At 35.8% G+C, this 21,666-nt stretch overlaps 2 protein-coding genes and 1 pseudogene across 2 annotated transcripts; 1 reads left to right on the top strand and 2 right to left on the bottom strand.

The window, feature by feature from the left end:
• Nucleotides 1-3,075: 3,075 nt before the first annotated feature.
• Nucleotides 3,076-5,145, bottom strand: LOC106340640 (receptor-like cytosolic serine/threonine-protein kinase RBK2). The gene is made up of 7 exons (XM_013779483.1): nt 4,718-5,145; nt 4,129-4,380; nt 3,890-4,044; nt 3,732-3,811; nt 3,508-3,643; nt 3,284-3,433; nt 3,076-3,212 (listed from the first exon to the last, which is right to left on the bottom strand). Exons 1-7 carry the CDS (start codon nt 5,049-5,051, stop codon nt 3,102-3,104), a joined length of 1,218 nt encoding a protein of 405 aa, XP_013634937.1. The 5' UTR covers nt 5,052-5,145; the 3' UTR covers nt 3,076-3,101.
• Nucleotides 5,146-11,114: 5,969 nt separating this feature from the next.
• Nucleotides 11,115-15,312, bottom strand: LOC106341953 (DNA-binding protein SMUBP-2). The gene is made up of 7 exons (XM_013780709.1): nt 14,378-15,312; nt 13,997-14,305; nt 13,640-13,923; nt 12,450-13,481; nt 11,945-12,113; nt 11,671-11,828; nt 11,115-11,568 (listed from the first exon to the last, which is right to left on the bottom strand). Exons 1-7 carry the CDS (start codon nt 15,066-15,068, stop codon nt 11,326-11,328), a joined length of 2,886 nt encoding a protein of 961 aa, XP_013636163.1. The 5' UTR covers nt 15,069-15,312; the 3' UTR covers nt 11,115-11,325.
• Nucleotides 15,313-18,899: 3,587 nt separating this feature from the next.
• On the top strand, nt 18,900-21,157 carry LOC106338735 (annotated as a pseudogene).
• Nucleotides 21,158-21,666: the final 509 nt, after the last annotated feature.

Consider the following 21,666-nt stretch of genomic DNA (forward strand, 5'->3'; position numbering starts at 1 on the left):
TCATTTGTATACATACATTTAAAACTAAATAGATAATATCATGTTGGAATAACCTCAATGAAAGTATTTCAACAGACTGGGTTCCGGGCTGTAGTTTGAATTGACACCCCTAATCTAACCATATGCACAACCTATTGATCCAAACACCGTTTTTAATATGTTGTTTGTCCTTCGAAAGTTGTATAGTTTCTCGTAAAAAAAATTTCTTAAATCAAAAAGTCATTATATTACTCAAACATGAAGTGGTCTTAGAAGTCAGACCGGAATAGAACAATAAACAAAATAAAGTTTCATATGAAAAGCTCTACTAGTCCTAGCTAAAGAATCAGCAATATCGTTTTGTGCTCGAGGGATATAGGAAATTGTGTAATATTCGTTGCAGGTCCTCTATCTCCTTCAACTCTGTTGAGAAGTTTGGCCACTCTTTAGACTTCCTAATCATTGCAATAAAATTCTTGTAATCAATTCCAAATTTATTTGCAGATAGAGTGATGGGGCATATTTTTCATTGTCCAAGCAAGTGCTTCGAGCTCCGCATGCAAAGAACACTCCCTTCTTCTTTGGTTTCTTGTACACATTAGTCGGATTTGGCATAACATGTCTCTCCAAACTCATCCACATCCACTAAATGTGTTGCCGTAGTCAAAGAACCATCCACCAAACATAAATTTTGTAAGTATATGACTTGTGAATCAATATTATCTGGAGGTTGTGTCGTTGCAGATGCAACTGCATTTGCTGAGTACCGAGCTTGGCATTCCCCTCCTCGTGTTTGATCAGCATCAAAGGGTCGTTGTCAACTCCTCTGAATAAATTATCGTTCCAGACTTTCCAGAGATATCAGATTATCCACGGATAAAGATTTCTATAATGGTGTTGAGTTAAATAGCACTGCTGGTTATTCACACATGTTGAGCTAGTTAAGGTGTGTTGTTCCTGGTTGTTCGATTAAATAGCACTGCTGGTTATGCAGAGATGTTGAGTTAGTCAAGGTGTGTTGTTCGATTAAATAGCACTGCTGGTTATGCACACATGTTGAGTTAGTCAATGTGTGATGTTCGATTGGAACCGACACTTTCCTTGAGTCTGAGAGCTGTTTTGGACAGAAATGCCCTTGCTCAGAAGAAACGGAAGATGCGCTTCTGTTTGGGTAAGTATAAATTATAACTTGTTTTTCTTATTTCTCTTAATGTTTCATTTACTTTTATTTTAAATTCTAAAATATATAAAACAAAAATAATTATAACATTAAATTGTGTATAAAATTTTTTATCTTTTAACATCCATTTTCATATATATATACTAATATATATACAAAAAAGCATGGACATCGATACCATAGTGTGGATAATATAGTTATAAATTAATTGTGGACATGGACACAAAACCATATTGATTCATACACTATTTCAGTTTCTGATTAAATAAATATATAATAACCATATAAAAACATGTTTCTTTTTTCTTATTATTTTGATATCCATATATATATATTTTATATTTTAATGTCTAACTAAATTGCTAAATTATAATTTATTGGACATATGTTTTATGGATGTGGACACAGTATTTTTTTTTATAAAATTCTATGTTTTGTTTTCTATTTTTTATTTAAAGATGTATATGACCAAAAAAATTAATATAACAAAGTGATATATATTTGTTATATAATGATATATACTTTTATTGTTTTATCTAATTTTCTATATATATTTTTTATATATAACTTATAAGAATGTATGGATATGGATGATAAAAGTGTGAACGTAAGATATGTGGACATGGATATAAATGTGTAAAAGAGAATATCTAGACATATTTGTATGACACACAAGTTGTATCCACATCAAAGTTTCTGAAAGAGATCATGTTAAATGATGTCCATTATCGATTATTTGTGAGCTAGTAGGTGTGGACATGGATTAGGATATGTTTATATGGACATTGTAATCATGAAGAACATAATTGCATAAAACATGTCTGTGGTGTATACTTAAAATTTTTGATACTAATTAGAATACAAATCTGCACATTTAAAAATTAAGGGTGAAAACAAATACTTACATAAATATAAGGACCAAATATGTAAATTCATCATTCTTATTGCAGATCTGATCAAGCTTTCATCCATGGTGATACCAAGCTCAAACCACTGCAGCTTCACCTATATAATGGAACACACATGTACATTTTGTCCAAATCACTAATTATACTTCAAGAATGAAACACACATGGATTTAAAAGACTCAGATCTCAAATCATATAGAAAAAAAATCTCACGACCACACTGCCAACCATCCATAGAGGAATTAAAGACGGAAATATCAAATCCTATAGATTAAAGCCTTGACTTATGAAACCATACCTTATGGCAAGATTAAGAACTTCAATCTGGTCTGAGTTCATCCCGTCGGCGATAGATGAGCGACTGTGATGCGAAGAACTGTAATCTTACGGAGCACGAGCTGGCGAGAAACGAAGTGCTTTAGACAAAGAAGATGATTAAAGGTTTTGGTTTTGATGGAGTCCGACGAAAGGGACAAAGAATTAAACGGTGGAGAATGAACATAATTGGGAAAGTTTAGACAGATTTGATTTTGTTTGGATTTTGTTCTGAGTGTTCACATGATCAATTGGGTTCAAACATTGAATCGTCGTCTTTGGGAACGAGACATAATGGGGTTAGGGATTTAGCAACTCAATTGAGAAAGTGCTTTTGATTTTACAATTTAAAATTCAAAATATAAATCAATAGAAAAAATAATAGTAAATGTTTTGGTGAAGCAACGAGAATGCTCTACGTGGTTAAAGGTATATCTGTCAAACACCACACATAAAGTGTGTACCAAGTAGAAAATGTCTTATTGTGTCATTGCAAATACATAAAGTGTCCATGTGTGTAATTTTTTCAATAAATAAACAGAATTCACAAATAATAGTCACTCTATTCAGTAATCTATATAAAAGGTATATATACGATGTCACTGTCATTAGTATCTTATTCTTGACAAGTGATCTACATAATTCTTCTTTTTTATCCCCCAAACCCAAAATGATGTAAGCTCCCCCTTTCATCTATTTCCACTCTCCAAGATATAATTTTATGAATATCCCTTGATGTGTTCATCCCTGAAAGCTTTCCGATAAAAGGGAACTTTGCATTTCATGATGCACTTGAGGTCGTTCAGGTTGCCTTTGAGGATCTCAACGACCTAATTTTAAGACAAGATCAAAACAAAGGTGATTAACTTTACTTGTTACACAAGAAACATTGGTTAGCTACCTGACTCATCCCAGGCCTCTCTATTGATGACTGTTGGATTGATAACGAAGCAGCCAGAAGCACAAGTTTAATCTGCCTCCAATCATAGTCACCCACCAGAGATGGATCGATCAGCTCTCTAATTTTGTTCTTCTTCATCAATGGTTTAGCCTGGGAAAAAATATGAAAGCAACTAAGTACAAAAGTGAGTTTCAGTCACGGTTGTCTTGTTCTTTAGAACTAACCCATAGAACAAGACTTTGCTTGGAGTAGTCGAGAGCTCGCCGTCCAGTAACAAGTTCGAGTAAGAGAACACCCAAGGCGAATACATCAGTCTTCTCGTCTACTATCCCGTGAGTTAAGTACTCAGGAGCAAGATATCTGAAACAAAATCCATCTCTGAGACTTGCTTGGTGAAAAAAAAAAAAAAAACAATTATCCAAGGAAGTATACGCGTACGTAGTCTCACCCGAACGTGCCTTCAAACTTGGAAACAATATGGTGCGTCCAGTGTTCAGGTAGCCACTTTGCAAGCCCAAAATCGCATATCTAAAATCCCAAGACATTTCATCAGAGGCAAAGAACCAATTAAAGATATGTTTTGTTTTCTTCCAATATATACCGTACCTGAGGCGAAAAATCATGAGTGAGAAGAATGTTTGCGGCCTTAATATCTCTGTGAATGATTCTCCTGTGACATCCTCTGTGAAGATAGACGAGACCCTCTGCAACTCCCAATGCAATCTTGTACCTGATGCTCCAATTCATCTTCTCCTTGGAGCCTATATCAATCAAACAATGTTCTCTAATTTGGGTGATAATCAATAAAGGCATGCATGCAAGAGTGATGGAGGAAGAGAGTTTACTATAAAGCATAGAAGCTAAGCTCCCATGAGGTGATAACTCAAGAACAAGATGCATTCCACCTTCGACACCATAGCCCAAAAGCTTGGCAATGTTTGAATGGTTAACATGTGCCATTATGCCCATCTCTGATAGAAAGTCTCCAATGATCTCCTCGCTATTTCCCCGCATCAGCCGTTTTATAGCTACCATTTGTCCATTTGACAACCTCCCCTTGTACACTTCAGCATAACCTCCTTTCCCAATTAGATTCTCTGCCCAGAAGAAAATATTGTTATTATTACACAACAAATCTTCTTTAGTTTGGTCAGTTCAACTATATGTCCAACAAAAACATTATTTTTTGCTGTTCCAGTAACTTATTAAAAATTCAAATCATAAAACATGTAGACATGACAACTTTGATTCACTGGTTTACTTTAAAGTTTAGTAGTAAACCAAGTAAACATGCAGACCAATTAAGATAAGTCTGCTAAACCAAGTAAACCAGAAAATCAACAATACGAATTTTATCAAACCGATACTAAACCGAATTGCAACAAACAAAACAAACAAACAAACCCATGTTGAGATTTCAGATTTGATACTTACCGAAAGCGAAATTGTTTGTAGCAATCTTGAGCTCGGAGAAAGTGAAGATTCTTCGAGGAGAGTGTACAAGAAAATGAGCATCGTTGGAGGATCCGAATCTGAGATTGTCCCTCAAGCTAGTGCATCTCCTCAAAGAGCTCTTAATGGCATTGTTGTGAAACGGAATCTTCAGATTCTCCAGCGATTTTTTCGATGTGCTTCTTAGAAGCTCAACGATTCTGCGGAAACGAGAGGAGGAAGGGTTCTTCGCGGCCTCGGAGCTTTCAAATTCTTCGGTTCTGAAGAATTCTTCGAGAACTCCGGTGGGTGAAGAAGAATCAGGAACTTTCAGCATCGTTATGCTCTGAGGAAGATGACAAAAACGGTTTTGAATTCAGACAGACACACAATTCACTTTCAGCATTTATTTTGAAACTTAAAGCGGCGAATTTTTGTTTTTGTTTTCCGCGAAAAGATGAAAGTCTTTTTTTTTTTCTCTCTCTCCTTTATTTAAAAAAAAAAGAATAGAAAATCTAACATGGGAATTTTGCAAGCAAAGTTAAATATGATATATAAAAAGTGTTGAATATGTAAACAAGGATTAAATATATAAAAAGTTTAAATGTAAAAACACTTAAAAAAGGTGTTAGTGGAAGTTTAACTTACATAAAGTGCTGATTCTAAGAGATGATAATTTTGTTAAATTTATAAAGAACTGCAAAGGGTTTTGCATATTTATAAAATCTATGAAAACATTCTGTTATACAAAATTTAAAGGATGGATAGTATTTGAAGTTTTAATTTAGGAATTAATTATTTTATAATTCAAGTTCCAGTGACATCATAATAGAAACATTAAAAATTAAACTTTCTAGATAATTGTAGATTTTATTTATAATTAAATAATCATCAAACTAGTAACACTAGATTGTTAAAATCAATAATAAACTAATAACAACAGAATTAAAAAAAATTACAATCATTCAAAATTCAGTTCCTACAAACACCACTAAATATCTCGTCTAAAAAGATTAAATTTTCATTTTTTATCCTTTTAACTAAAAATCTCTACCACAACATCTTAGATCACAATATGAATGAGAAATAAGACAAAATCTTATTAAAGAAATATTTGGAGCATGGAAAATGGCAAAAAAAAACATTGTGAGTTAGTGAATCACAAGAAAAATCACAGTACAATTAATGTGAAACGAAATCATATGGGCTTATACAAACCAAAACATTTTGTATAAGGAGCATATCAACATTAACTCATTCTCCCAGTTGTGCACATATCAAAACAAGTTGACTTCAGTAGTCAGAGTATTATCATACAAATGGCCAAGGACAGAAGAAGACTAGCCTACAACCAACAAAATCTTCTAAGAAACTAGAAAATAATTCAATAAAAGAATGAAACAAGAAAATGACAATCATACTCAAACAAAAAAAATGCAGAATCTAAAAGAATAAGAAAAACAGGAGAGCATACCATTAGAGAAGAGAACCTCAGCATATATATTTTTATTTTTATAATAGTATATGTAAATTTTATGTAAATTTTGTAATATTATACATAGAAATAATTAAAAACATTATATATTTTTAAAAAAAAAATTTAATATTTTATATATATTATTATTATTATTTTATTTATTTTAAGGATCCAAATCTGGATCCGGATATCCACCGGATATTACAATTTTTAGAAAGATATCTGACACCCGGATATCCGAAAACCCCAGATCCGGATAAGGATAATAAAATTATGGATCCGCCGGATAAGGATCCGGATCCGGATACCTTAAAATTGTTCAGATATCCGATCCGTCCCAGACCTAGCGTAAACTATCACTTTAGGTACAAATCAACCATCGCTTTCTTATATAATACTACTGAACCACCAAACGTTATTCGTATTATATCACATGTTTACAAATATATGATAATGATTGGCTTCGAGTAATACCTTGTAGATCCACCAATCTCCAAAGATGTGTATAATCAACACAATAATGGAGCAAGGTTCTCTCCAGAACATGACACCTCAGCTTTTAAAATCATTGTGGAGTCGCCATGTCAATAAATGAAAAAACATTAAAACCAATAACAACATTTCGTTTCTCCACGTCATAATCCACGCAAGCTTAGTCACATGTCGATCGCTTTATCTTCTTTGACTTCAGATTCTCCAAGCAAAGAAACCCAGTGAATCAAGAATCAGTAAGGATGTCACTTACAAGACGAAATCGACAACAGTTCTTTTGGAATAAAAACACCTCGAGTATCCAAAATTTAAAGCTTTGTGGCACATATTCTCAATAAAAACCCACAAAAGGTAAAATATAAACTAAACAATAACGTTGTTAGTGGTGGTTGTGAGATTGAGGTAGCAGATTATAGCGAGAATGCAAAGCAGATATGGTAATGAGAGAAATCCAGTGACAGAGGTGGTGGAAAATATAGTGTGGTGGACATCATTGATAGAGATCCTACTGATATAGACGTTGGAGTATTTATTGAAGAAAATCTTTGCAAATAAATTTTAATGTTTTCGCATTTTTTATATGTTTCTGTCTTTTTGGTGTTTTTAAGAGCAAAGATAGTTTTTAGAGAAATGAGTTTTTTAGGGTTTAGGGTTTAGGGTTTAGAGTTTAGGGATTAGAGTTTAGGGTTTAGGGTTTAGGGTTTAGGGTTTAGAGTTTAGGGATTAGAGTTTAGGGTTTAGGGTTTAGGGTTTAGGGTTTAGAGTTTAGGGTTTAGAGTTGAGAAATGAGGTTTTGGGGATAAGATTTCAAATTTGGAAAAATAAAAAAAATTAAAATTTTCAAAGGATAAACTTCGAAATGTGCTATTTTGGTCATTTTAGTTTTTGAGTACTATTTTTGTGATATAAACTTAGAAAGATGCTATTTTGGAGATTTGCCATTTTTTATATGTTTCTTTCTTTTTGGTGTTTTTAAAAGCAAAGATAGTTTTTAGAGAAATGAGTTTAATTTTTTAGATCAAAACTTAGAAATATAACCTGCTTTGATACTTATTGGTCTAGATTCTAAACTTTCAAGTTATGTGCCGCATTATCCCATCGAAAAACACTAACAACAATGTTTTATTAGATTTCACGCCGGGTTAGGATGATGATGACGAGATTGAGAAAAATCTGGAGAGTTTGATACTAAGGTTTGTTAACTGAGATCCAAGTGGATTTCATTATGAAGATTGCAAAGAAACTATATTGTCGTTCTTTTTTTAACTGTCACAGAAAAAGATTGAACAAATTGTTGATATTTATTAAGAAGCTTAAGGTTTGTGTTGAATTGTTCCACAAGTGGACGAGACCCATGTCCAGGAGGAGGAATATCTTTGTTCTTCCCTAGATTTTTCACTCCAAAGTGGTCTCTTATTTGATATATAACAAGATAAGTCTTAATTTTAGGTTTAGAGAGTATTTATAGGACTCCTAAAAACCTAGAGGGCCTCAAAAACAAGTGGGCCTCAAAAACAAGTCTGAGAAGGTTCAGCAAAACTGAAAAATTGACAAAATATAAATCTTGCGTGCGGGTTCGTGACCCCTCTTTGGTGAGTCGCTCCAGCTTCACAGCGGGTTCGCCACCTCGCTCTGGGACGTCGCTCTGGCTTCTTTTGCACTTCATGGATTTGACGCGCGATGTACCCACCTCGTTCTGTCTTGGTCGCTCCGGTTCTCGAAAGTTGTCGATGGGATGTTGGGCCCAGAGCAGTACGCTACCTCGCAGCGAGAGGTCGCTCTGGTACAAAGCGGGTGTCATACCTCGCTCCAGTGGGTCGCTCTACACTCCAATCTAGAGCGGGTGCATCAGGTCGCTTCAGAACCTCGCTCCAATTCCCATTTCGCTAAGATGATCATTTTCTACTCTTTAAGAGCCCAAATGTCTCCAAATACCTATGCTCCAACACCTAATAAAGACTTATGTATGCAATATGAAACCTAAAGATGCTTAAATATTAATCTAAGTGATTCAACATATGCAAGAATGAATGACTAAAACAATGCAAATATGCAAGATATCATACATCTGAATATCAAGTTTGGTGGAAAATAACAATGACACCAGTGAGTTGTTAGATTTTATCATTTCAACAAGTGTAGGAATAATGATCACGATATTGAGAAAAAGCTGGAAAGTTTTTGATACCAAAATTTGTTAACTGAGATCCATCCAATTAGATTTCACTCAGAGATTTTTGAAGAAAATATTTTGCACTTTCACTGAGAAACTGTGTTTTTTTTTCTTTGGGGTATCATAGGCTAAGTTTGAGAAAATGCCTGTCTTTGAGAACATGTGTCTTTTTTTTTGTCACGATGAGAAGTTGTGTCTAGGAGAAGGAAAATCTGTGTTATTCTCTAGAATCCACAAAGAAAAGACGCAGTGACACATCAAGGAGTTCTCTATTCTCCAATGGGTAATTATATTTTGAGCTCACTTTCTCTTTACCGTGTAACATGTGAAATCAATCTTGGCCTTTCAAGCACTGTGACATCTCTGAATAAAGTAATTAATCTTTCAAGCACCTGTAGAATCATACAGTTAGACGTAAGTTCCATTTCTGTATAACAAAGAAATATATATATATATATATATATATATATTCTCATACATGTTCTATGCTTGATGCACGAATTTGTCTTCTCTGTTGCAGAACATTCTGAGCCAGCTAAGGCAACTTGCAGAACATTCTGAGCAAGCTAAGGCAACTACAATATGAACGATTTGTTTGGTCACATGAACAATTGCATAGAACCAAGAGGTGTGCGATTATCCAAGTAGAAAAACAACTCTGTATATTTATTTATGGTTTTTGGAGTCATATATCCTTGGTGTCCCGTAACCAACAAAAACATCACTTATTTGAAATTTGTTGCCAGACCTGTCCTCAAGGACGAATGACAGAGCGGAGAAAAGTAACTATAGAAAATCGTAAGAAGAAAACATTAGTTAGTAATTAAGTTTGATAAGCCAAACCATGTGGAGAGGAATCAACTTTCCGAATCGCTAGATGATATAACTCGGGGAAAAAAATGATATAGGTAAGCTCTCATTGTTTGGGATATTTTCAAATAATGGTCATTACGTGGTTATTGAGACCGATCACCGATGAGTGAAGTTGACGTACTCATTTGAAAATATATTAGTATATTAATAGAAGGTTCATCAAAGTTACAACGCTCAAGAACCTAAGACAAAGCCAAAATATTCAAATGACTAAAAATATCACCAAATAAATTACTAAAATACAGTATGGATTCATCATAATCTTCTTAAATTTATATAGAAGCAGTCAAGTTTTAAGAACCTAAAATATAAAAACAAAATATAAACATTATTAACTTGGAAAGAGTGGACATGTTTTCTAAAACCCGTTCTTATATGCTTTACATAAGGTTTGATAAATTTTATCAACCTTTTATTTATCAAAGATAATTATAGTTTCATTAGTATTATATTATATATTGAAAAATGTGAAATTATGTAAAATATTGTATTAATATGACAAATATAGTACTAACAAAAAATTACATTTACTTCTAACCACATTTGTAAAGTTGAGGACAAGCCATTTTTTTAATAATTTTCCAATAAACTGTCTCACAGTAAATAGCAAAAAAAGTACAATGCATAAAATGTATTTCGTGTTATGATAGTCCGCGGCGTAGCGCGGGTTTTGACCTAGTAGTACTAATAACATCATATCATCAAACTGTAATCATTATAGAGTAATTAAGGATTTTTTTCTCTTCAAGAAGAAGATACATTTAATATAAACTAAATAATCAATTGACTGTCATTAGTTGTTACGTGTTACATATAATCCAGAAAAACATTACTTCACGACCAGATCAAGGCACAATTATAACGACAGCTTTTTGCTTTCTTGTTTACACTCCCCAATAATTTACGAGCAACTTAACCATTTTCTTTAATAACTACTACCTGTTTCAAAATACTCGATGTTTTAAGTGAATGCACAAGATTTAAAGCATATATTTTTTTCTAAAAAATAACATTAAAGTAAAACTAATTCAGCCAATCATAAAAACAACTATAAAACATCATTGGTGACACAGTTTTCTGTAAAACTAAAATTAATATCAAAATATCAAAACATCAAGTATTTTGAAATATTTTAAACTCTCCAAAACATCGTCTATTTTGAATTCAAAAAATATTAGCTAAAATGATTTGGAATATAGAACAGTCATTGATAGAACAGTAATCAAAAACTGTTTAGTTTTGTTTGTTTTACCAGACCAGAACAGATAACTTAGTGGATATGTGGTAAAATATGACGCCACACCAATTGTATAAAATATACATGAATATTTCGGTCTTTTCTTTTTTTTTTTTTTTCCAAATTGATATTCATTCATACGCCAAAAGGCCAAAATTCATACTAATGTTGACGACAAAACGAATATTTCAGTCTTTTCATATACAGATTACTTTCTGTGGTAACGACAACTGAAAACAAATATTTTCCTGTACAAGGAACAACTCGCCATGGAAACATATTACACCAAGATAGAAAGAGAGAGAAAAGAAGTTTTTGGTTTTCTTGTTGTTGGTAGTACTTTGTATGTTTGGCGGAGTTTAGCCAAGGTAAGGCAACATCGGGTCCAAGCCTAGTCCTGAACCACCCAAGCTACCTGGGTCCACATGTTTCACTCTTCCGAAATAGCGTATGTGACGCAACAGCCTTGCAAGGAACGTGTTGTGGCAGATTGTTGAGCTATCACATACCACCGCCACGTGCTTCCGGGCTCTTGTTATGGCTACGTTCATCCTTCTGCTATCCCCTAGGAATCCCACTGCACCTAGGTTGTTGGACCGTACCTATACAAAAGCAGCAACCACCTACATGAGTCTTCTTTGCACTTGGATAAATAAAAAAAACTATGCAATGCTGCAGAAGGTAACAGTAGGAGAATAGTGTACCATTGATATGATCACTGCATCAGCCTCCCGTCCTTGAAAGCTGTCAATGGTTGCGACCTCAACTCCATCAGCAACTGGAAAATCATCCAGCCTTTCCCTGAGTAGCTGCACCTGAGCAACATATGGAGATTGGACGGCTATGGCCATTGGACTAACCCCTATAATCATTTAAAATTTTATTAGGATATCGAGCTTAAACATACGTGAGCCTTTGATTCTTCAAACTATGGCTTGTTTCTTCTAATTTACTACTAACTGAAAATATACTACTCACCTGCATAAATCAACGAGATAACGTGATTAACCACAATATCTGCTTCTCCTTCATTGTATAATGAGCCTGTACCAGCTGGATCTAGACGCTCCTCGCAGCCCATCGACAAACTCCCATATGGCATTCTTGTGTCGAGAAGAAGCAGCGGGCATTGCGTTATCCAAGTAGGCTGCAGTAAGTGGAAAAAAAAAGAAAGATGATGTTAAACCTTAAGTGCCGTGGTGTTACCATGGTGCGTCCTGTTGCAGTCAATTAGACCGCCAAAGGTACGCGAATTTTCGACACTTTTGTTTAATTTCTAACCACCAAACAAAAGAAGACGCGAATCATCTTTCGCAAGCTCAGGAGCAGCACGACATTCAACCACAAGCCAAGATAGTATCATGTAATGTTTCAGTGGAAATTTTCTAAAGAACAGAAGCATAACAAGTAAACATATGTGTGATTGCATGCCATGTTGCCATCAAATAAATAAGAAAACCAATCAAACAGTAAGAAGAAGTACCTTCACAAAGGGAGAATCGATAAGCAGATGAGAGGCCACACTTGGAGCAGATTTCAACCATCCACCATACATCTCCTTTGACGCCCAGCCAGCTATTGCATCATTCATACGATACTGAGTTGTTAACTTTGTCGCAAGCAGCCCATCATGTAAAGATGCAGCTCGTTCCAGTAAGGATACACCAAGCCCATCTTCCAAAGCTTTACGTGATAGAACAACTGGTGCTAATTGGCATGGATCACCAGCAAGAATACAACGTTTCCCTTGCAATATTGGAATCCAGCATGAAGGCTCGATAGACTGACCAGCTTCATCTATAACAACCAAATCAAATGTTTCCAACCTCCTAACCAAAGGATCAGCTGCTCCAATGTTAGTGGCGAAAACAACCTGTGCATTTGATAGTATTTCCTTCACAGTTTCTTTTTCCTTCTTCTTCAACGCCTTTCCAAGCTGTTTCAAAAGCTGTCGAATGCCAGCAGCAAGAGAATCATCCCTCAGGCATTGCCGAAGATCTTTTCTTAAATCTGACTTCTTCCTTTCCAGTTCTGTTCGAAAGCTTGCGAGCTTGGAGTTCACAATTTCCCCCAAAGACTTTGAAGCAACAGCGGATGATATTCTTGCAGGATTTCCGACTCGGACAATGTTTAGCCCAAGATGTGAGAGCTTCTCGACCATGTTATCAACAGCTGCATTAGTAGGTGCTGTTACAAGTACTCTTTCTCCCTGCTGAACAGCTAGGGTGATGACCTCCTTGAGCATTCCAGTCTTTCCAGTACCAGGAGGTCCTTGAACTATCATAACAGGTCTCTTTTTGTTTACTCCCAGCGCTATGGCTCTCCGTTGGGAATCGTCGAATAACTTTCCCACTGGCTCATCACTCAACTCCGCTTCACTCCAGTCTACATAATCATTCTGCTCCAGCCATGTGATATCTTCCCCGTCCCCAAATAATGTCGCCACTACAGAAATTGATGGATTTTTCTTCTGCAGCCCATTCTTCTGCAGAAGCATTAGGGCTTCACAGTTACGCTGCAACAGAAGATTACATACAATAAGCGAGTTGCAGAAAGAAATAGTAATGTGAACTATCGACATTTGAGCAAACACTTGCAATAAAAGGCCATGATAAGCATCTTTGAATGTCGTAAAGATGAAAATTACTGGGATTAAACTCTACAAAAATATACCTCATAAGTGAGAGCATCGGCCAACCCATGAATACGATCAATTCTGACACTCTTTCCAAAGAGCTTGGAGAAAGTAGGATCTCCATGACGAGATTCTAGAGCAACGCCAATGCTGCACCCATCATCTCCAAGGTTGTGAACAAACCCCTGCGTACAAGAAGTTGCTCCAGCACCCTTACTGTCACAAATTCTTATGCAAACCATGTCACCAGGGGAAAGTGTTGTAGGAGGTAGACGATGGTTGCCCCCAACCTTAAACAACACCAAGTGCATACCTCCGAGACCTGCATATTGATTACATTTTACAACATATTTTTTTCGAAACTGAAAGAGAACATATTACAACAAAGAACTAACCTGTGGAGGTACTAACTGCATACAAGTTGCAAATTGTGTCACAAAGTTCCTGGGGAGCTTCACCGTGCCTAACCAAGAACTCGATCGGTTTGGAGGAATCAGAGCTCTCATCTGGAGTAGGGATAACATCTAGTTCCTCCTGTGTAACCTCCAGTTCCGTATCTCGTTCCACTTGAAGTAACTGCGACATGCGGCTGGTGAACTCGTCAATCCTTGCTTGTATAGCCTTCACCTTCTCTGAGTCCATCCCAAAAACTCCAGCAACTGGCTTTGGTTGATGAGCTTTGCGAGCAACCTCTCTATGGTGAGCTGCACAACACCACATAACCCAAAAAAAATTCACTAAGAGCCAAGAAAATAACAACCAAAACAATAAAAAACCTGAATTAGCTATCTCCTTGAGCAGCTTCCAAGACTGAGTCTCCTTCCAATTCTCCATGACGTTCTTGCTCTCAAGGTCTTGAAGAACATCACGCAACTCCCTCTGGAAATGATCGAACAAGGTAGGATAATGGGTGCAAGCCTTCATACAGATGACCTCAAGGCCGAGTGGCATAGGAATGGCGTTGAGATAGGGCTGAGCTTGAATCACAAACGTCAAACCGGAACCAACGTTCTGCCTTAGCTCCGAGAACTCACCCTGAACCTCCGCGTTTGCGAAGTCAGAGGCCATCGCCTTCATGGCTTGGCTAATCCACTTCACGACGTTCCTCCCTAGATCTCTCCGCCCCAAGGGATCACCGTTTTGATTCAAAGCGCGGAGACTCAACTCTTTGCTCTTCTCCTTCGGTTGCTCCACAACAGTTTCACTACTAACACTCACAGATTCAGTATCCTTCCTCTTCTCCACTCTCCTAGGCCTAAGTTTATCGGAAACATTACTTTTCCTTCGAGGCTTCCTCTTCGTCGCACTAGAACCGCCGCTGCAAAAGACCTTCCGCGTCGGGAAAACGCGAACGCCGTCTCTCTTATCGGAGACGAGACAGACGTAATTCACCGGCGGCCGAGTGAAGGTGAACGCCGTCGAGGGAATCCGAATGCTTCTGCACAGAAAACTTGAAGCTGCGTCCATCAGATTTTCCCGGAGACCCTTTCCCGAGAAAAAAACACGCAAGAAAAGAAAAATTAAAGATAGAAAGCAAAGTGTATCGACATTTTCAGGCAGAGATTAGAAAATCTTCGTGTGGAGTTATATAGAGGGAAGGGTTTCAGATATTAAAGAGACGAATCTCTCTCAAATTGTTGATGATGACTTTAAATCTTAGCCGCAAGCTGAAACTTGAGGCTCTCTGAGTTTATTTTTATTTTCTTTTTTAGTTTGAAAATTGGTAAACGAAATTTGATTTTGAGACTCCGACTCAGCGGAGAGTCGTGATGAGAGATTGTAGTCGAGAGTTGTGATTGGTGAGGATTGATTCTTGTGGGCAAGCGACGTGTTTAGTTACTGCCCCACTCATTTGTTATTGCCCCTTTTCTTTTCAGATTCTTCTTTAGAGACCCCGTAACTTTAGCTTTCGCATTTGTTCCCCTTTTGCATCGAGTGGTCACGGTTTAGAAGATTTCGAAAGGTATATTAATTTAATACTAGTAAACAGTTTTGGTCCTTTTAATAATGTGGTGTTGTAGCCTGTGGCAAAGAAGACGATGTGGCAGACAACGAAGCATACCCCGCGGATAATGTATTAGAAATTTCAAAAGATTTATGGACAGTAATATCATTATTTGAATATCCTCCACTTTTGGATTTGATTTTAGCTCAGTTCAAAAACACGAAGGAAGCGTAGCCGGTTAATCGGACGCATACGCGGTGGTCGAAACATGGCCGTGGCAAGATGGAACAAAATTGGAGGATCAACGCTGGAGACCGAGCTTTTGCCATGTCGTCCATGTAATAACGAAACTGGCTTGCTGTAATTAAACACTAAATAATTTCAGATCTAAGGCGGGCATTTTATCCATTCGTTTCACTATTCTTTTCAATTCAATCCAAAAAGTCTATATACAAGCAAACCAAATATTAAAAATTAATATCGTTAAAAATGTGGTAAATTACAAATATTAAAAAATAGAGTCAGATTTCTGCTCCATTCCAACTTACAAATATACGTATATCCAAAATTAAATATATAATTATTAATTTAACATATAATTTATTAATTTTTATAAAATATTAAATTAAAAAAAATGAAAATCTATAAAAATATAATTATGGAAAGACATTTTTGTGATTACGGCGATAAAAAAACTTAAATTGTGATTTTAGCGAAATACAAAATTTTATAGTTTTGACAGAATAATCTGGTAATTTAAATGAAAAATGAGATTTTTCTGGTTTAAAAAGAAAATAGGATATGTTGTTTTGGGGAGAAAATGAGATTTTGTGTGGTTTAAAAGGAAAAAAAGGTTTATATGATTTAAACAACATTTTTCTTGCTTTTTACTACTATTATTTTTCTCTTTCTATTATTTACACTAACTCACAGTAAATAACTAGTTATTGATTAATCCATGAATTTAATTTTGCTCTATTAATAAAATAATTATAAAGGCTTATACAATTCTCAAAATTTCTTCGTGCAAAAATGATGAAAGACATGTATCATCGATTATGCTCGCCTTTGCGTGTAGAAGATATTGAGAATCCTTCTTATGTTTGGCCGAGCTTAATGGCAACCAGACCCTTACTGAGCATGAAAATAAGACAAAATGTTCATTCGGTATTTTAAATAAGAGTATGGAAAGACCCTTGGATCCCTACAAATCATGTTAGGATAGCACAACCTAATGCATCAGTAGTACATCCACACATGACAGTAAACGAACTTATGCATGGCTCTCCAAAGGAATGGAATGAAGAAGCGTTGGAAAATTTAGTTCACCGAGAAGATTTTTCATTGATTCGGCATAAGTCAAACCAATAGAAATGGCAAATATAGTTGGAACTATAGTTAGATCAGGTTATTGGGTTGCAAAAAATATTATATTGCAAAAACCTGATGTAATGGTATCAGAGCCAATTATTACAAAGCTCCAAGTTTTCCCTTGGCATCTAATATGGCAGATGGTATCTAGATAATTATCCATCAAAAGGAATTTGACATGTCTGTGATAACCACTACCCTAGATGTGGAGAACTAGATGAACCATTTGACATTCGAATGTCCGCCTACTTTACAAATTTGTGCTCTTGCATCAATGCCATCGCGTCCGAGCATATTTTCAATAACAAGTTTGTATAAAAATTTGGATTTCTTATTTGGAGAAAAAGTGAAATAGAGAATCCAGACTTCGGTAGAGACCCTTGTCCTCAGATAATTTGGTACCTATGAAAGGTTAGCAATGACAAACTATTTAGAAAAATCCCAAGAGACCCATTAATGTTAATATGCCTGGACATTAGGGTCTTCGGGTCAGGTTCGGGTCTTGTCGGGTCCTAGCAATTTAGACCCATATAGGTACCTATAATTTTCCGGGTTAGTTTCGGGTCGGGTCTTGTCGGGTCCGAGTCGGTCCGGATCTATAATTTCTATACCCGTAAAATACCCAAAATATTCGGGTATATTTCGGATCCAGGTCGGTTCGGGTATTTAGGACCCGGAATACCTGAACTGGACCAAAAACTCTAAAAATACCCGTAGAACCGCAAAAATACCCAAAATTTTATCCGAAATCAGACCCGGAAACCCAAAACATACCTGAATTTTACCCGAATACCCGAATTATATTTTCTAAAAATCTAAAATTTTACCCGAAACCTACAATTATATCCGAAAATCCAAACCCGAAACTTTAAAAAAAAATCCGAAATACCAAAAATATACCTAATCACCCAAATATACCTAGTATATACAATTATTTGCGGGTACTTCGGGTACCCGAACGGGTCTCGGGTAGGACCCGGACCCGAGCCGAGACCCGCATGTCCAAAAAAAAAAAGATCCAATAGGTACTTAGCATAGACCCGGACCCAGACCCGAATCTGTATTTTTGGGTCGGTTCTGGTTCGGGTCTTCGGGTCCGGATAAAATGCCCATGCCTAAATGTTAATAGGACACGTCCAAAGTGAATATAATGCATGGTTTGAGGCGAATTCAAAAAATCCAACATATGGTCAAATGCCAGTTCAACCACATGATATACAAGTCTTAATCTTGCGGTAAATTTGAATGGTAGATGGATTGTGGACTTCAGATTCACGGTTCAGTGGGTATGGTTGAGTATGGCTAAACAATTCTGGAAGTGAACAACTCTTAAGGTTGAGAAACAAAGAAAGACAATTCTGGATGTCTGTCTCTGTCATGGGCAAACCTACGTACGTTAAGGAGGAGGCAGCTGCCCCACAAAAAAAAAATTATTGATTTTTTCTATATTTTTTTTAGTTAAAAAATGTTACAATGATGAATTTTTTTTTTACCCCCACAGATACAGCCCATTCAAGTATGTTATCCAAGCCCATTTTAGAAATATAATTATTGTTTTACCAAATTGACATAATTATGCTAAAGTTACAAATTAAAAGCCCTAATCAAACTTTTTTCTCGTGTGTTCATCGTCTTGATTTCAACGAGTGGTAACTTTTTGTCTATCTTAATTTGTTTTTTTATTTTCATGGTTAATACTTTATTCTAATGGTATAATGAAAAGCAACCTCTTATAGTTATACAAAAACTTTTCTACAATCTCTACTGATTTTTTTTTGATAAACTGTGTCTTTGAAAAATTCTAATATCGATTTGGTTTCGCTGACTCGGATGTGATGATGATGATGATGATGATGATGATAAAGTAATATAAAGTTCTCGGTCAACATTGTCGTCTTTTTGATTTGCAAAAGTGAATTTTAAAATTCATACCTTTCGATTGTATTGTTTAACACAACTTTTTTTTTTCAGAAAAAAAATCAATGGAAAAATACTATAAAAAAGTATCTACTTCGGTACCTGAAACTAATGTCAATAATCTGCCACTGCCTGAATCTGATGAAAGGAAAGACAAAAGAAAATCTCCTCCAGTACCTGATACCATTATCGATGATTTGCCATCTGACCCTGGTGAAAGGAAAGACATAATGGATTACCCTGCAAATCAAAGAGACGAGGTTAGACGTAGATATCTAACTAAAGGTCCGTGTCAACCTTATGGTCATAATTTCAAAAAAATATCAAAAGGAGGTGGAACAAGAAGATTCAATCCAGCTTGGTTTGATCAATATGGTTGTTGGCTAGAGTATAGCATATCTAAAGAACGTGCATTTTGCTTATATTGCTATTTATTTAAAGATGAGATATGAATGCAAGGTGGAAGTGATGCATTTGTGAAAGAAGGGTTTAATAGCTGGCAGAAGCCAGAGAGATTGCTTACTCATATGGGCAAACCACCCAACAGTTGTCACATTATTGCTGTTCAGAAATGTGAGGATTTGATGAATCAACATCAATCTATAGTACATGCTCTGTTTAAGCTAGATGATAAGATGAAAACTGAGTATCGTATTCGCTTAAATGCTTAGATTGATGCTTCAAGATTCTTGTTACGACAAGGATTACCTTTTCGTGGTCATGGTGAGAAAGAAGAGGATGCGAACAAAGGAAATTTCTTGCAGCTTTTAAAATACACAGGAGAACAGAATGATGCTATAAGTAAGGTTATTCTGAAAAATGCTCCAGGAAATAACCAGATGATTTCTTCCAAGATTCAAAAAGATATTGTCCATTCCTTTGCAGAAGAAGTACGACAAGCTATTTTAGAAGAAATTGGTGATGGTGTGTTTGGTTTGCTGGTTGATGAGTCTGCTGATGTTTCTCATAAAGAGCAGATGGGTGTTGTTTTTCGGTTTGTTGATAAAAGGGGAGCAATCAAAGAACGGTTTATTGGAGTTGTTCATGTAAAAGAAACGTCTTCATTAACTCTAAAGTCTGTTATAGATGATTTGTTTGCTAGATATGGTATGAGCATTACAAAGGTACGAGGGCAAGGTCATGATGGAGCTAGTAATATGAGGGGTGAGTTTAATGGGTTGAGATCATTGGTTTCCAGAGAAAGCAGTTCAGCATATTATGTTCATTGTTTCGCTCATCAGCTTCAGCTAGTTGTGGTGGCTGTTGCAAAAAAACGCTTTGACATTGCTGATTTTTTTGATATGATTTCTACACTGTTGAATGTTGTTGGGGCTTCTTGTAAACGACAAGATATGTTTCGAGAAATTCAACGTGAAGAATTGGAAAAAGGAATTAAGAGTGGTGATGTTAAGACTAGGACAAGACAAATCAGAAGCGTTCTTTATCAAGACCTACAACTACTCGCTGGGGTATGCATCACAAAACTTAATTGTGTGTTCTACTTGCATCTTATGTTACTTATTTTGGGGCTCCCTGCGAACTTGTCATTGACTTTGCAACAGAAAGATCATGATATTTTAAATGCTATGTCACTGGTAGGATCCACTAAACGAGAGTTGCAGAAGCTTAGAGATGATGGTTGGGATTTGCTTATGGCTAAAGTTGCTTCTGTAAGAAACATAATGTTGAGATGCTCATCATGGAAGAAGAGTTTGTTGATCTTAGGTACCCAAGAAGGAGAACCAATATAAGCAATATGCATCATTATAAGGTCAACTGCTTTTGCACGGTTCTAGATTTGCAGATTCAAGAGTTCAACGATCGTTTTACAGAGGTAACCACTGATCTGCTTATTTGTATGGCTGCTTTAAGCCCGGTTGATTCATTCCATGGGTTCGATAAAGAGAAGCTGCTGCGATTAGCTAAGTTATATCCAGATGATTTTAGCTATGGTGAGGTTTTATCTCTAGAGCAACAACTTGATATCTACATCGACAATATACGCAGAGACGAAAGGTTTAAGAGTGTATAAAATCTTGGAGATTTTTCATGTTTGATGGGGAAAACTCAAAAGCATCTAGCACATCCTTTAGTTTACAGACTTTTAAAGTTAGTTCTAACTTTGCCAGTTGCCACCGCAAGTGTTGAAAGATGTTTTTCAGCGATGAAACTAGTGAAGACAGCTGCACGTAACCGAATTGGAGATCAGTTTCTAAGTGATTGTATGGTTTGCTTTATTGAGAAAAAATTATTTGACTCAGTTTCAAACGAGAAAGTGATTAAGAAATTTCGAATGATGAATGAGGGTAGAGTTGTTTTGTAAGAGTTGTTTTTCTATTTGCTGGATTTTTATAAGATATTACTATTTAATTTTATTTAGTTGTATTTCATATTTTTCTTTATATTTTGCCCCCACTATATTTATTTTCTAGATCCGCCACTGGTCTCTGTTGCATTCTGAATTAGAAGCGCTTATTTCGACTATGTAAACATGTTTTGACACCCAAAAATGTCAATACATTGGGACGGACTCTAAAGATGTCATCCCAATGACAAAGAATCTGAAAGCATGACCAAATTTTTCTACAAACTAGTAGAGATGACATCTCTTCGGAGAAGGTTTTAGGAATTCGAGATCACATACATACCAAAGCCGTGAACAAGAAATCAAATTCTGTAAAGAGGATTGTACTATGTTTTCAATAAAAGTTTATCTTTAATATTCTTTTTATCACCTCTAGTAGGCCTGGGCATTCGGGATCCCAATCGGGTTTCGGTTTAGTCCAATCGGGTTTTGGTTTTTCGGGGTTATCAAAATCAGTCTCATTTGGG

Source organism: Brassica oleracea, chromosome C4 (genome assembly GCF_000695525.1).
Source record: "Brassica oleracea var. oleracea cultivar TO1000 chromosome C4, BOL, whole genome shotgun sequence".
Lineage (NCBI taxonomy): Eukaryota > Viridiplantae > Streptophyta > Magnoliopsida > Brassicales > Brassicaceae > Brassica > Brassica oleracea.